General features: G+C 40.3%; 1 protein-coding gene and 2 long non-coding RNA genes across 5 annotated transcripts; 2 read left to right on the forward strand and 1 right to left on the reverse strand.

The window, feature by feature from the left end:
- Positions 1-3666: 3666 nt before the first annotated feature.
- LOC146300807 (interferon-induced protein 44-like) lies at positions 3667-7413 on the forward strand. 3 transcript variants are annotated; one of them, XM_084706455.1, is made up of 8 exons: positions 3667-3787; positions 4347-4420; positions 5041-5074; positions 5206-5404; positions 5727-5873; positions 6604-6775; positions 6859-6959; positions 7063-7413. In XM_084706455.1, the coding sequence occupies exons 2-8, from the start codon at positions 4372-4374 to the stop codon at positions 7246-7248; spliced, it is 888 nt and encodes a 295-aa protein (XP_084562581.1). In that variant the 5' UTR covers positions 3667-3787; positions 4347-4371; the 3' UTR covers positions 7249-7413. The 3 variants fall into 3 exon arrangements, with proteins under 3 accessions (XP_084562581.1, XP_084562586.1, XP_084562574.1); XM_084706460.1 differs by lacking the exon at positions 3667-3787 and having other exon boundaries at positions 4001-4420; XM_084706448.1 differs by lacking the exon at positions 3667-3787 and having other exon boundaries at positions 4004-5074.
- Positions 7414-7485: 72 nt separating this feature from the next.
- LOC146300808 (uncharacterized) lies at positions 7486-8939 on the reverse strand. Its single transcript, XR_014766789.1, has 3 exons — positions 8890-8939; positions 8296-8356; positions 7486-8114 (listed from the first exon to the last, which is right to left on the reverse strand). It is a non-coding gene; the product is annotated as an uncharacterized LOC146300808 (long non-coding RNA).
- Positions 8940-9734: 795 nt separating this feature from the next.
- LOC146300809 (uncharacterized) lies at positions 9735-13095 on the forward strand. The gene is made up of 6 exons (XR_014729489.1): positions 9735-10495; positions 10649-12050; positions 12149-12482; positions 12567-12630; positions 12718-12876; positions 12960-13095. It is a non-coding gene; the product is annotated as an uncharacterized LOC146300809 (long non-coding RNA).
- Positions 13096-13708: the final 613 nt, after the last annotated feature.

A 13708-nucleotide genomic window follows, 5' to 3' on the forward strand; every position in this document is an offset into this window, starting at 1 on the left:
ACATTTTTGTCTAAACTCTCCAAGAGGCACTCCCTTTTTCAGTGTTTTCTCTGTGGGCCATAGACCACAATGCATAGAGTGCCTAAGCGTAAATGTCTTTAAAGACAATCAAATAATAATACAAACATGTCATTTGTACAACACAACCTCTAACAGTGCACACAGCAAACATACCAGTTCTGAAAGACTAATACGATTCATAAAAAGCTTTGACAAACATAGCTGAATGGATTTATAAACACACATCATCAGAAATGACATTACCGTTGTCAGGATCAAATAACATTGTATTTGTATAGCCCTGTTTACAAGCAATGTCACAGAGGGCTTCAAATATGCTCTCAGAACTGCACAACAACCAACCAAAAACAAAGAGTTCTTCTGTGTAAGACCCCTGTTTGTATTTTGTATCAACCAGTAAATTTTAAGTTTGACACTCAAATTAATGAAACCCCAAACCCACATATATTGAATATTGTTAAATACTGTAACAGTACTACTAAGTAAGGTGTGCCCTTGAAAATGCATAGTCATGGGAAGGTGTATCGACTTCATGCTCTCAAGCTCAGACATAGTGAAACACATGGAGCAAACACGTGTGCTATGCTTGGTATGTGCTTGAAATTCTGCATGCAGTCATACGACATGTATCAGTGACAGTGCATGCGCGCAAAGAGAACTCCATGGCCTCCTTGTGGTACACCCACAAGTGTTTATGTATAAACAATGAAGTCTGATAGACTTCACGTTGAAAGACATGCACAAATACTCACACACAGTCTGATTTTCTGTTTATCACCTTTTAAGCAAGGCAGATCAACAATGTCATAAATGTTTATCCGTCTCATTTCCTGTGTATCATAACAATATAAATACTCTCATACGGTATATGATATACAGTCTTAGCAGCTAACGTTTCATACAATACGTAAAACCACAACATGCATTGTAAATACTCTCCGGATTATTATTTTTCCTTCCCCTACTTTGAGATAACAACGTACTCTGTGCTGTGAAGCGCTGTGCTGTGTGGTATAAATGGAATTCATTCTTTTGACCTTTCAAACTTTTTTATTTTAGCAAAAAGGTTTTCTTTTTAGTAGTTCTACAAACGGAAGCAACTGGTATTTTACCGCTTTGGGTTCATGCAGTTTATAACAACTTTACACTCCTGACTTCTCTTTTCTCTTTAGCTTTAAAACATGACTTAATTGTGAACTTTGACAGCATAGGACTTTGTTCACGCCCTCCCCACCAGAAGGATAGGGTGGTGTGACCCTCCCCACTCTCTCTCTCCCCTGTTTTGTCCACGTGCCTGTGTAGGTCCAGAGGCAGGCCAGTCTATGGGTGAGCGAGGTTGTTTTGGTCATATGATCCTAAGTTTCTAGACAGGCTAGTCTAGCTGGCTGTAATCAGATAGAGATACCATGACACCAGTGTTTATAAAAAGGAAAGCTACAACACACCCTTCTCCTTCTCTTGCCCTGCCTCCTTAACCACTCCTGCCTGTTTTGATAGCTTTTCACTGCGCTTTCCCTCAGGGTGTCAGGTTTCTTGCCTGTACACAAGCACATGTACCTACAGCTTCTACGCGTGCACACAAAAACATACACCCACCCACTCAGATAGAGTGCAGACTCACATTCTTGCACACATGTACTCACACACACCTATACACCACACACACTAAAACACTCACTGATTTATTTACTCCCTCACTAAATACACATGTGCGTACACACACATACATACAAAAACACTCACTCACTCGCACACACATACATACAAAAACACTCACTCACTCGCACACACATACATACAAAAACACTCACTCACTCGCACACACATACATACAAAAACACTCACTCACTCGCACACACATACATACAAAAACACTCACTCACTCGCACACACATACATACACCCACTCAGATATGGTGCAAAGTCACACATTGAAATTCATGTTGAGCTGTAGTAAACATTGCCACGTTTCTTGGCTCCACCCCTTCTCACAGAGAAATCCTGTTTGCTTGTGATTGGCAACTTCTCCTCTTTTTTTCTATTGGCTGAGTCTTTTCTTCCTGCAGAAATTCCAGGTGCCTCAGACACACAACACATGTTCAAGGGGTGCTCGGAGTCACGCTTTAGGAGCACATAAAAAATACGCATACACATTAGGACAATTTTTGTGCACGAGTCTGTACATTTGCTGTAATTTGGAGTATGAATTATGAGAGTTCTACCATAATTTCAGAAACCTTTACTCATTCACACACACAAAAAATGCACTGATCTGTATGGATTTCTAGTATATTGTATATAGAGTCCAATAAAAATGACAAAAGTAAAGAAACTGTTTGTTAGTTTTTGTTGTTGTTTTATTCACATGAATTTGAAGATTTCAGTTTTGGCACAAAGAGTGGGATCTTGGCACACAATTATTTTCTAATACATTTTGCCACTAGAGAGCAGTATATCCTTAATCAAGTTACATATTAGTTTCACTGTGCAACCTGACCTCACAATCCGTTCCTAACACAATAAACTTGATTCTGAATTCCTAGATTTCATATAATGTTTAACATACACTACACTACAACAAAAACAGACACTAGTCACCATATTCCCTCACAACGACATGTCATCTTTATTCACTATCTATAGAAATGATTAAATCATTTGAATAAAAGGATAACTTGCAGATTTTGTAAGGGGAAGTGGTCTTTGTTGCATCATGCTAATGACATGCTGGATCCAATGTGGCTCAAGAGGGGTTGTTTTTGCAATCCCGGCTCTGAAGTCGAAGTAAAGCTTAAAATGCCCTTCACTCAGAGAAGAGGATAGGTGATGGGATCCTGCACTGGATGCAAGGCAGGGGCTAGGAGCCAGGGGCTAGCTGAGGCCAGTGCAGGGCTGGAGGGGCTGGGACCAGTGCAGGGCTGGAGGGGCTGGGACCAGTGCAGGGCTGGAGGGTGCTGGGACCATTGCAGGGCTGGAGGGTACTGGGACCAGTGCAGGGCTGGAGGGTGCTGGGACCATTGCAGGGCTGGAGAGTTCTAGGACCAGTGCAGGGCTGGAGGATGCTGAGGCCAGTGCAGGGCTGGAGAGTTCTAGGACCAGTGCAGGGCTGGAGGATGCTGAGGCCAGTGCAGGGCTGGAGGGGATGGGACCAGTGCAGGGCTGCAGGGGCTGGGACCAGTGAGGGCTGGAGGGTCCTGGCACCAGGGCAGAGCTGGAGGGTGCTGGGACCAGTGCATGGCTGCAGGGGCTTGGACCAGTGCAGGGTAGAAACGGCTGGGACCGTTGGGGACTGTTGAATATTTCACTTTTTTATTGTAAATTAAAAAATCTTCTGGGGGAACACGCCCCCAGACCCACTTAGTTTTGCTGGGTCACAGGAAAAATAATAGGTTTTATTATTTTCCTCAAAAGTGGGAACCTAAATTTGTATCCCTACGTATCCCTCCATTGCCCTTTTGACGGCTAAAACTAGTCTTCGATACCTTGTCCGAGTTAGCAACAGTAACTAAGGGGGGCGGGGCTTAGCAATAGGTGAATTCCTACAATGCCATTGCTAAACATCAGGGAGGGGATAGGCCAGAGAGTGAAAGTGAAACTATCTAACTCTAAACAGGCTGATTCACAAGAAATGAAAATATGCAAACAAGTTGAACGGCTTCAGTTAGATATGTACTGGCAACTGTTCTACAATTACTTACATTTCGAGCATCAGTGTTAGCCTACTTAAACCGTACCGTACCTGAACATCACACTCACCTGGACAACTGTAAGTGTAAACAATGTTGTTATTTAACACATTTTATAACTTTACATATTCTCTTAGGTGATAAGCAGGAGATCCATGTTTTTTTCCTAACATGATGGCATTCAGTCTGTTTACATGTTAATCACTATACATCCAATATGAGCACTGTACGGACATCATCAGCTCCAGTGTGTAAATGAGCTAGCTGTGTAAGGACAGATTAGTAAAAGCAGTGTTGAGGCCATCCCTCCCAATCACAGTACTTTATGTTCTGTTCCTCCTTTTTGTGGCCCACATGGGCATTGAATTCCTGGGCAGTTCCTGATGATTACATGTTAATCATCGTAGATATGAGCACCGTAGGGACATCTTTAGGTTCAGTGTGTAAATGAGCTAGCTGTGTTAGGGCAATATCAGCCTGCAACTTTCTCTTATCTTTTTGGTATCAAAACTTGCTCTCAAACATGTAGCCTATGTACTGTGTGTATGTTTGTATGTACGGTTGTTTCATGTAATTTTATGAATACATAATCTACACTTGACTAAAATACAGTTATAAACAAATATAACACCGTGACAGGTACCTTCATCTCAGAAAGGTAGACATGGCATCTGCTTTTCGAAATTATTTATTTCCTTCAGTGCCATCTGCAGGTAAGAGACGATTACAGTCCTTATTTACCACATAGGGAGAATACAGTGGGACACTTTCAGAAAAATGGCTTTGTACGTCACTTTTGCCGTATAATCAAACATAATACCTTTATGAAAAGTCTTCCTTAAACTAGTCATAAAGAAAAACCCTGAAAGACCAAACACAGGAAGCATGATCTTCTTTGAACCTCTACTGACCAAACCCCACATTTGATCATGTGACATTGGTAAAATGAGACAGCTATACAGTCAAAGTGGGACAGATTTACTAAGTATTCAACTGAAGTATTTTTTAAATATTTTATTATAGCATCATTCAGTCGGGTAGAAACTCAAACATTTTTGCATTACATCTGGTTGTTTTAACCAAGATTATGCTGCAAGATGTTTTTTCAACAACATACAAGTTCCATGTTCCAGTGATAACCTGCAGTTTTGCAAACTCACCATTTATTCCCATTAAGTCCCACATTCCCCACAGCACTGCAATACGCAAAAAGAATTGAACTAATGAAGTGTTCGCTTTATAAAAGTGTTTCTGATGTATGCTGATACATTGGTAAACCCCAAAGCAATATGCTATTCAACTATTAATTCTACCTTTTTTTTTTACAACACAGTTTTTGAAAAACCTTGGAGGGAAACGGTCTGGACGTGAGGACTGATAAAAATACATATATATATACATGGGCAAGAACTGTATTGTACTTGCACAAACTGTGTCACATTCTTAAATAAATATTACATAGCATATTAATTTGTTAAACAATGCATTTTTCTTACAGTGATAAAGACCAGATGGTGGAGAAACTAAGAACATTCCCGCTGAATGATCCTGAATTGGGCATGATCAGAATCCTGCTGCATGGACCTATTGGGGCAGGAAAGTCCAGCTTCATCAACTCAGTCAAAAGTGTATTTGCTGGCCGTGTGGTCACGAGTGTGCTGGTAGATGCTGTTTCCTGTTACAGCTTTACCAAGAAAGTAAGTAAACCTGAATGACAAACATAATTGTATATATTAATATACATTACATTTTACATTTAGTCATTTAGCAGACACTGTTATCCAGAGCGACTTACAGTAAGTACAGGGAAATTCAAGTGCCTTGCCCAAGGTCACAACGTCATTTGGCATGGCCGGAAATCAAACTGGTAACCTTCAGATAACAAGCCCCGTCCCTAACCGCTCAGCCACCTGACTCCCTATATATAATACTGTATGATAAACGCAATCACACTTTAGTAAATCATGCATTTAAACAATGAATACAAATAATCTGAAAGGAGTTTGTTTGCTGTTGTAGTATGAAACACATTATATTAAAGAGGGAGAAGGACGTTCCCCTTTCGTGTTCAACGATATCATGGGTCTGGAGCCACAGGAATCCAGAGGGGTGCACATTGACGACATAATCAGTGCACTCAAAGGTCATATCCCAGAAGGCTATGAGGTACACCAAACCTGAACACATAAAAACATGCACTAAAATTAGCATTGTTATTCATGGGCTACCTTGGATCATGGAATTCACTGTATGTTGACTGATAGGGGGATAGCGAGTTTGCCGCGTGTTCCACATACCTTTACATTTATTCATTTAGCAGATGCTTTTATCCAAAGCAACTTCCAAGAGAGGTCACTGATCATAACACTGAGATATCCCCAAACATTTTTTGGTTTTCCATTGTGCCACCATGGAACCTAGTATCTGGTACTTTTCTTCGGGGTTGCAAGCGATCTGAAGGGATAACCAAACGTGCCATGAGAACACTGAAGAATACTGATTTGTCAGAAAAAATTGCAGCATGGGACACAGGCCTACTGCACAAACCTGACATTCTTAAATAGCCAGATTAGCTACTATTATAGCAACATATGCAAATGCTTACAGCTTTTCACGGTATCACCAGTTGACATTGTCAAAAACTAGTCAAGCACATCTGGTTGACCCCACCAATATGCCTACAACTTGGTATACTGCCACCCACAGTAGGCCTTCACAAAAGGAAATGGCTCTTACGAGGCGTGTGCTTTGACTTTTTCAGTCAGTAAAAAACAATTTTTTCAGATACTTTCCTGTTAATACCTAACCCCATTTGCAATTTCACAAACTGCAATTTCCCTACTGCGGGACAAAAAAAGGATTATCTTATCTTATTTCTTCTATTTTGTTTTTACAGTTTAACCCCAATGCATTTTTGACAAATTCAAAGCCAGAATACGTCAAGGATCCTAAACTAAGTGACAAAGTTCACTGTCTGGTGAGTGTTGTGTCTGCAGACAAAATGTCTCTGATGTCAAAGGAGACTACAGACAAGATGAGAAATGTCAGGGAAAAGGCCAGCCTTTTGGGTACGTGAACATCAGAAAATCTTTATGATTCTCTGGATGCCGAACACGGCTGTTTGTAACATCAAACACTCATCTAATTATAGGAATTCCTCAAATTGTTGTCCTGACCATGGTAGACACTGCTTGTTCAGAAGTGGCACGTGATCTGAGAAATATCTACCGAAGCAAGGAGATAAAATCTAAGGTACAACAAATTAAATGACAAACAAATAAAATAAATAAACAAAATATAAATATGTAACTACTTTGGTCATTGCCAAGCCCCTTTGCTATTCATTTCCTTCCAGATGGAGACCTGCAGCAATATGCTGGGTGTTCCAATGACCTGTATCCTGCCAGTGAAGAACTACCATGAAGAGACACAGCCGAACAATGACATGGATGTCCTGGTGTTGGAGGCTATGACTAAGATTGTAGAGGTTGCCAATGACTACATATGGCAACATCAGCAGAAGAAAAAACACCTCTCATGAGGCATTACTGCACTCATACATCCACTGAAGCCTCTGGAGGGTTTTGTAAGTTAGAAGTTACAACAGAGTTTTAACCATTTTTAATCACTTTTTGCACTTCAATTTGACCAGCTACTGAGGTGAAATTGAATTATATCTGACCATAGTCATTTGATATTAAAATATTATTATTATTATTAAAATGTTTACTGTTTTTACATTCATGTACAAACATGTGATAAACAACAAACTACCAATGTAGTCATTTAATTGCATACTGGTCTAGATCAAAATGTTTGAAACTTTGGTAGACAGTACCTAAGTTTCCAACAACAGTACAACAACAGACCCACAGTTGTCTGGCGATGACAAACTACATACACCCATGGATCCACCCACACACACCCTCACACACTGTATACATACAAACACACACAATGCACAGTTTGGATACAGTGACTGTTGTTGACTGCTGATTTCTTTGACATCCAATACGAGAATCCTGACAAGATTTAAAAACGTTTTTTCTTTCCTGCACAAACACAAACACTTGATTGATTCTGGTAACTTCTTTCACATGTGTTCACTGAAACTCTACTCTTTTGTACCTTGTAATGATGACCCCCACTTACATTTGATGGAAACGTCTTATAGCCTATATGGTTCTGTAAATATGCCCCTTTCAAAGGTAAATGTTCAATGAAGTATATTTTAGACAGAGTTCTCAAGATTTTTGTCACGGCTGTACTGAGGACCCAAACGCACGACACACAAGGTTCTAGATGTGCGCAGACTTTTATTGAGAGAGAGATGGGGAGGACTGTTGAGGGTAACTGGTGGATGGTGGAGCAGGGTACCGGTAGGACTGGAGGACTAGAAGCGGTGATCTGGTGTTGGAACAAGAACAAAGGTCAGCACAAAAAAACGGCATCGACCGGTCCAAAAACACGGAAAGCCAGGAATAAAGACGTGGGGTCGGTGATTCAACAAACTGGCGAGTAGTGGGTGACAATCCGGGGTTTAAGGCTTGTGGTGTTGATGAGGGAATGAGCAAGTGAGGTGAGTTACCGGGAGGGAGTGAAGAAGTGGAATGGATACATGGACCTGGAAGAACAGACAAAAACCCGTTCTGGCCGAGGCCGGGGACATGACACTTTTATTTATTACATTATTACTAAGTCTTGTTTGATCACGTTATATCCATTAATAGGCGTTTGGTCTTGTAGGATGAACATATAAAACACAGGCCACATTTCTACGCCGATGATAAATTGATGGCAGTGTGAATTTCATGGCATTTTGTTTGAATATAAAGTTGACAGTAAGCTATATGTAGCCTGCCGAACTGAGACCGACACAGGACACAATTACTTTTCCCGGGTTTGTTTATTCACTGTTACTTTCGCAGAAAGCACACCCCAAGACATTATTTAAAACTAAATAATGAAAAACAATTCGGCAGTGGACTTGGGAACGCTGACAAAGAAAAGAAAACAATATAAATATACAGTCAAGGAAACACTGGCGTTAGCTGCCACATACGAATCCATTGACATCTATCCAAAAATATATAATAAACACAAAACATCATCCAGTAAAAGATGAACATGTATAATTCAAACCTTTTAACATACATATTTTAAACAGTATTACAACGTTTACCTAGATGTTTACACGGTTTACTCCGGCAGTTTCCAAGGGTGCTGCTTTCATGTTCAGACAAAAAAGAAAAAGAAAGAACGACCAAGATGCACCGCGTAAACACCTGGTTTGCGACACCACCCCCCAGTGGCCGAAACAAACAACCCAAAATGTACCCCTCAGGTCCACAACAAAAAATATATACATACATTGGTCACATTTTAGTCATTTACATACACATGCATTCACCCAGAAACTAAAATGACGGGGGTACTATAACTAATTCACCACCCGGCTACATATAGTAAGTCTGCATTATGGAAGATTTCGTCTACCAAAATAACTATTAAGCTTTCTTTGCCTGGACAAGAACAACGACGGAGCTGTTCATGTTAACAGTTTATTTAATCCGATACAATGCATTGAAAATCATACTCATATTACGAAGAAAAAAAGCAACATATGTGATGAGTTCCATTTAGAATAGCCTTATATTTAGCCCTATTGCCTATTTCTAAAAAACAAGTGAAAGGAATACTATACAGTGACAGAATACATTTCGGTTAAGTTTGCATCATGTCTCTGATTCTTATCGGACCCATTCTGTCCATAGATTCTGCCACTGCAATGCCTTAGCACAAACGCTCGTAACCATATAAATCTATGCTCGCAACTAGTTGTCGCAAAGTATGACGTGTACAGCTAGTTGCAAGCGTGCACGAGGTCTCGGAGCTAGGGAAAAAAAGAGCCACTGTTTAAAGCTGGACCGGAGGAGTCGGAAGTGGAAAGATGGCCGCGTCCAGTCTCACGCTCTCGCTTGCCTCACTGCGCCACTGAGCACTTTTCATATTATATACCACAGAAAATCGATTTGGTTTTAAGTCTAAGCACAGTACAGATCTCTGTATCTATGACTGAAATAAGCTGTTGAATTCTACTGAAGGCAGTATAGGGCTGTCCCTGACTAAGATTTTCTATCGACTTATCGAAATTTGAAAAGTTTTTTTCTATAAATGTCACAATATTTTTCATCAAACCATTTTGTCTGATGTTTTACTTTACTGTTTGAAGAGATAATATGAAATAAATACATACGTAACAGGGTTCCAGACTGCGACCAAATGGTCGCATTTTGCAAGCAGATTTTGAGACTGCAAGCATTTTTTACAAGTACTCGCTGCAACCTACACATTTTGATTTTTTTAAAAGCTGTTTTTTCATGTTGAAAGACGAGAAGATCACGAGGCCACCAGTGTAGGCCTGTGTGTGTGAGAGGGGGAGGCTCCGGAAGTGATTAGTCAACTGCGCGGGTCACGTGTCACTAGGTGTATTCGACTTGCGGCGCCGACAGCCGGCTGACTTGAAGCTGAGAATGCCATAGGCTTTGTGCACAATCGTACTGACGAACTTCCGCTGTAGCCAAAATTCGGTAAATCAGTTTCCGGTTTACTGGAGACAATCACCCGAGTTTCCAAAATGCTCAGCTTTAGTAGATGTCTCCAAGACCTGAATAAAATAAGTGTCAGTGACGTCCATCGCATCGTAAATGCTTTTTCCCCTGCTCCAACAAGCAAGCGGGACAAAGGATTCAAACTGTACATATCCAGTTATCTGCACAACTATGAGGGTAAGTAGTTTAATGTGGTGTTCCGGTCAGCTAGCGGCTAAGCTAGTTAGCGATGTGTTCATTTTTAGTGTAGTACAGAAGCTTGTTTTTCTTTATTTTAAACGCTAACTGTCCGTTTTTATGTATTATCATTTGTATTTCTGCCCCTCTCAGTTTCTAATAAAGATCAGGACACAGGGAGAGTCGTGGTCATGGCATTGCGCTACAGGTCCATGAGGAAAGCTGAGAAACCTCTGTCTGAGTGTATGGTGAAGTTGGGATTGATAAATTCAAGTTCAGGTTCAGCCAACTTTTACATTTTATTAATTTCCTCTCTCTGTTAACACTATTAAGCTTGTTACTTTAATAACCCAGCGTTCCTAATGTTCCTGGAGATTTAGCTAAAGTCATTTACGTTTATTATAACTCCCAAATATAATGATCTTCATTAGGCAGGTAAGTTTACTTAGCTGATCCCCTCTGGGTTAAATGCATTCTTATTCAAGTTTTCCCCAACTCAGTCATTCATTTAAGATGCAATCTTGTGTTTAAGGTATTAGGCTATCATGTTTCAAAGAAAAGCGATTATGGATCTTGATTTAATGCAATTGGCAATGGCATACTATACAACATACTGTAATCCAACATATAGAAATAAATGACATTTAATCCAAATATGACACTTTAATAAAACACAAGAGTCGCCTCTTCCAACTGCATTCCACAGACAAGATGCTAGCATTCAGTCAGCGGATGAAGCTGAAATGGTAGTCAAGTTTAACACTGCATACTTCATCGCACAGGAGGAACTACCATTGACCAAATTCAAGAGGGAAGTTGAATTATTGAAAAAGAATGACGTAAAATTAAACCCTACATACTGCAACGACACAGTGTGCGCAGCTCATCGGCGCTATTGCAGATTCACTTAAACAGAAGACTCGGGAGAAGATTAAGGACGCCACTTATCTCTCATTCATGATTGATGGTGACACAGATGTTTCAACTAAAGAGTGTGAAATAGTGTATGCAAGGGTCCTGCAACAAGGTAAACCAACGAATATCTTGATTGGCCATGTGGAAGTCCAGCATGCAAATGCACAAGGTAGGCCTATGTTAATAACTATAAATGAATTTGACTTCAGTTTAGTGCTTACTCAGAACACATCAGTTAGAAATGTATGCCATGAATGATTGACAAAGTGAAACAGTTTCTATGGTCTTAACCTTTTTAAGCCTAAACATGTTATTTGTGGGTGCCACAGTGATTTAACTGTTCAGTGTGATGACAGGGGAAATAAACTATTACTGTTTGCTGGTGGTTTTGGTATATAGTGAATATCCTTCCAAATTGTACAGAACAATTACAGCTAACATATCATTCATTTAAAGGAGTCTATAATGCCACCATAGAGGCCTTTCATCAACTAGGGACAGAAACAGGGTGGTTAGAGAAGACAGTTGCTATGGGAGCCGATGATGCTGCAGTCAATCTTGGACATAAGGGAGGTGTAATAGCCCTCCTCCAAGCTGAGGCAGGGGCTTTCATTGTCCCATTTCATTGCTTGCCACATAGGTAGGTTATGTAGACAATTAGGTTAAAGTCAGGGGTAGCAAACAATGTATGTATTTGTATAAGAAGGTATGTATGTAATGTATTCACTTTAATTGTAGACTGGAGCTGGCAATGCTGTCTGGGCAAAGAAAAGTTCCCATGATGGACCATAACATATCTCCTTAACATGGTGTGGAAGACATACCACTACAGTCCCAAGTCAGAGAGCTCAGAGCACTTGGACAAGAGCTGGATGTGCATGTCAACGTCCCATGGCGTGTCAGTGGCACACGCTGGCTCCCACATATAACCCGGGCCTTACATACCTTACTGAAACCTGGTGAAAAGGACCGGAACCTGCGGAGCTCAGGGCAGTTCACAGCACTTAACTTCCACATGGAACATTTGACCGCATCATCAAGCAATGCAGATATTGATGGGAGAGCAAGGAAGGTCTGTATTTAACTTTTAAATCATTTAATATTTTGGATCCGTAAACATTACTTATATATTGGTTCTGTCCTGCATATCAAAAAGATGATGGAAGCTGGAACCTTTGTTGCTTCTGTCACTTCTTGGCTGATTTGTCATCTTGCCTCAGGTAAGGCTCAAGTGACAGCTAAATTAGAGTATGGTTAATTATAATCTCACCAGGTTTAGGTTTTTACATTTCTAAAATGTTTCACAGGCTGTCAATGGGATTGAAAATCTTCTTGTGACTGTTGAGGCCATGGCAGTCAGATGCAAGCCAGGTGGTAAACTAACAGAGCTACAGGTAGACCTTCAGGCCCAGAAACAAAGGCAGGAGTATGAAGATGGAGAGAATTGCCCTGTCTACAAGTATGAGGTAAGGAATTCAGATTTAGTTGCTGAGTTGAATCTTTATTTTATATCCTTGTCTCAAGCTATCCCCAAAATATTTTCACTCAGGGGGTCACCATCAAAGGAGAAGCTGCTGAACTAGCAGAGGATGGACTCTCCACAGTGAGCACACCAAAGCTGCAGTAACCAGTGAAAGCAACAGTTGACTGTACTGCGCTGCACTTGAAACAAAGATTCAGCAGTCAACTTGGCAAGTGAAAGGACAAAATTGTAACATATTTACTGTAAATATAAAATAAGCAATCATTATCACACATTCATCTTTGGTGTTATTTTTTTCTTTCTCTCATTCTCTTTTAATAGATGAAAACTTAGATTAAAAAGCAACAGCAAAGGCAGTGAGATCATTCAAGATCTTCAGTCATGATTCCTGGACAGAGCAGAGAGACCGGCTAATAGACTATGGCACAGAGGAGCTGGACTTCCTGCTAGACCACTTCTCCACTGTGTTAACAAGGTCACTGACTCTTTAAATGATCATGGCAGAGCATAAAAAAGTATCCAAAAGAACATAATTTCACACACTTGATCCTGAAACATTTTTTTCTTTGAAACTTTTTCTTCACTCATTTTAGAAATGGCTGTGACACTAATCCGGCTAGAGAGGAGAATCAGTCCATGAAGATGTTAATCTCTAGAAACTACATGGACAAATCTTACCACGCCCTATGGGAAATGATGCAAACAAAGTTGCCATTCCGCTCTGACTACAAGATATGATATAGGCACTATTCGAGCTGTCATTAATATGTATTTGTAAATCATGAATTCTTGATTAAATCAAAAACTAATCTTTT

This window comes from Hypomesus nipponensis, chromosome 2 (genome assembly GCF_054491055.1).
Source record: "Hypomesus nipponensis isolate SF chromosome 2, ASM5449105v1, whole genome shotgun sequence".
NCBI lineage: Eukaryota > Metazoa > Chordata > Actinopteri > Osmeriformes > Osmeridae > Hypomesus > Hypomesus nipponensis.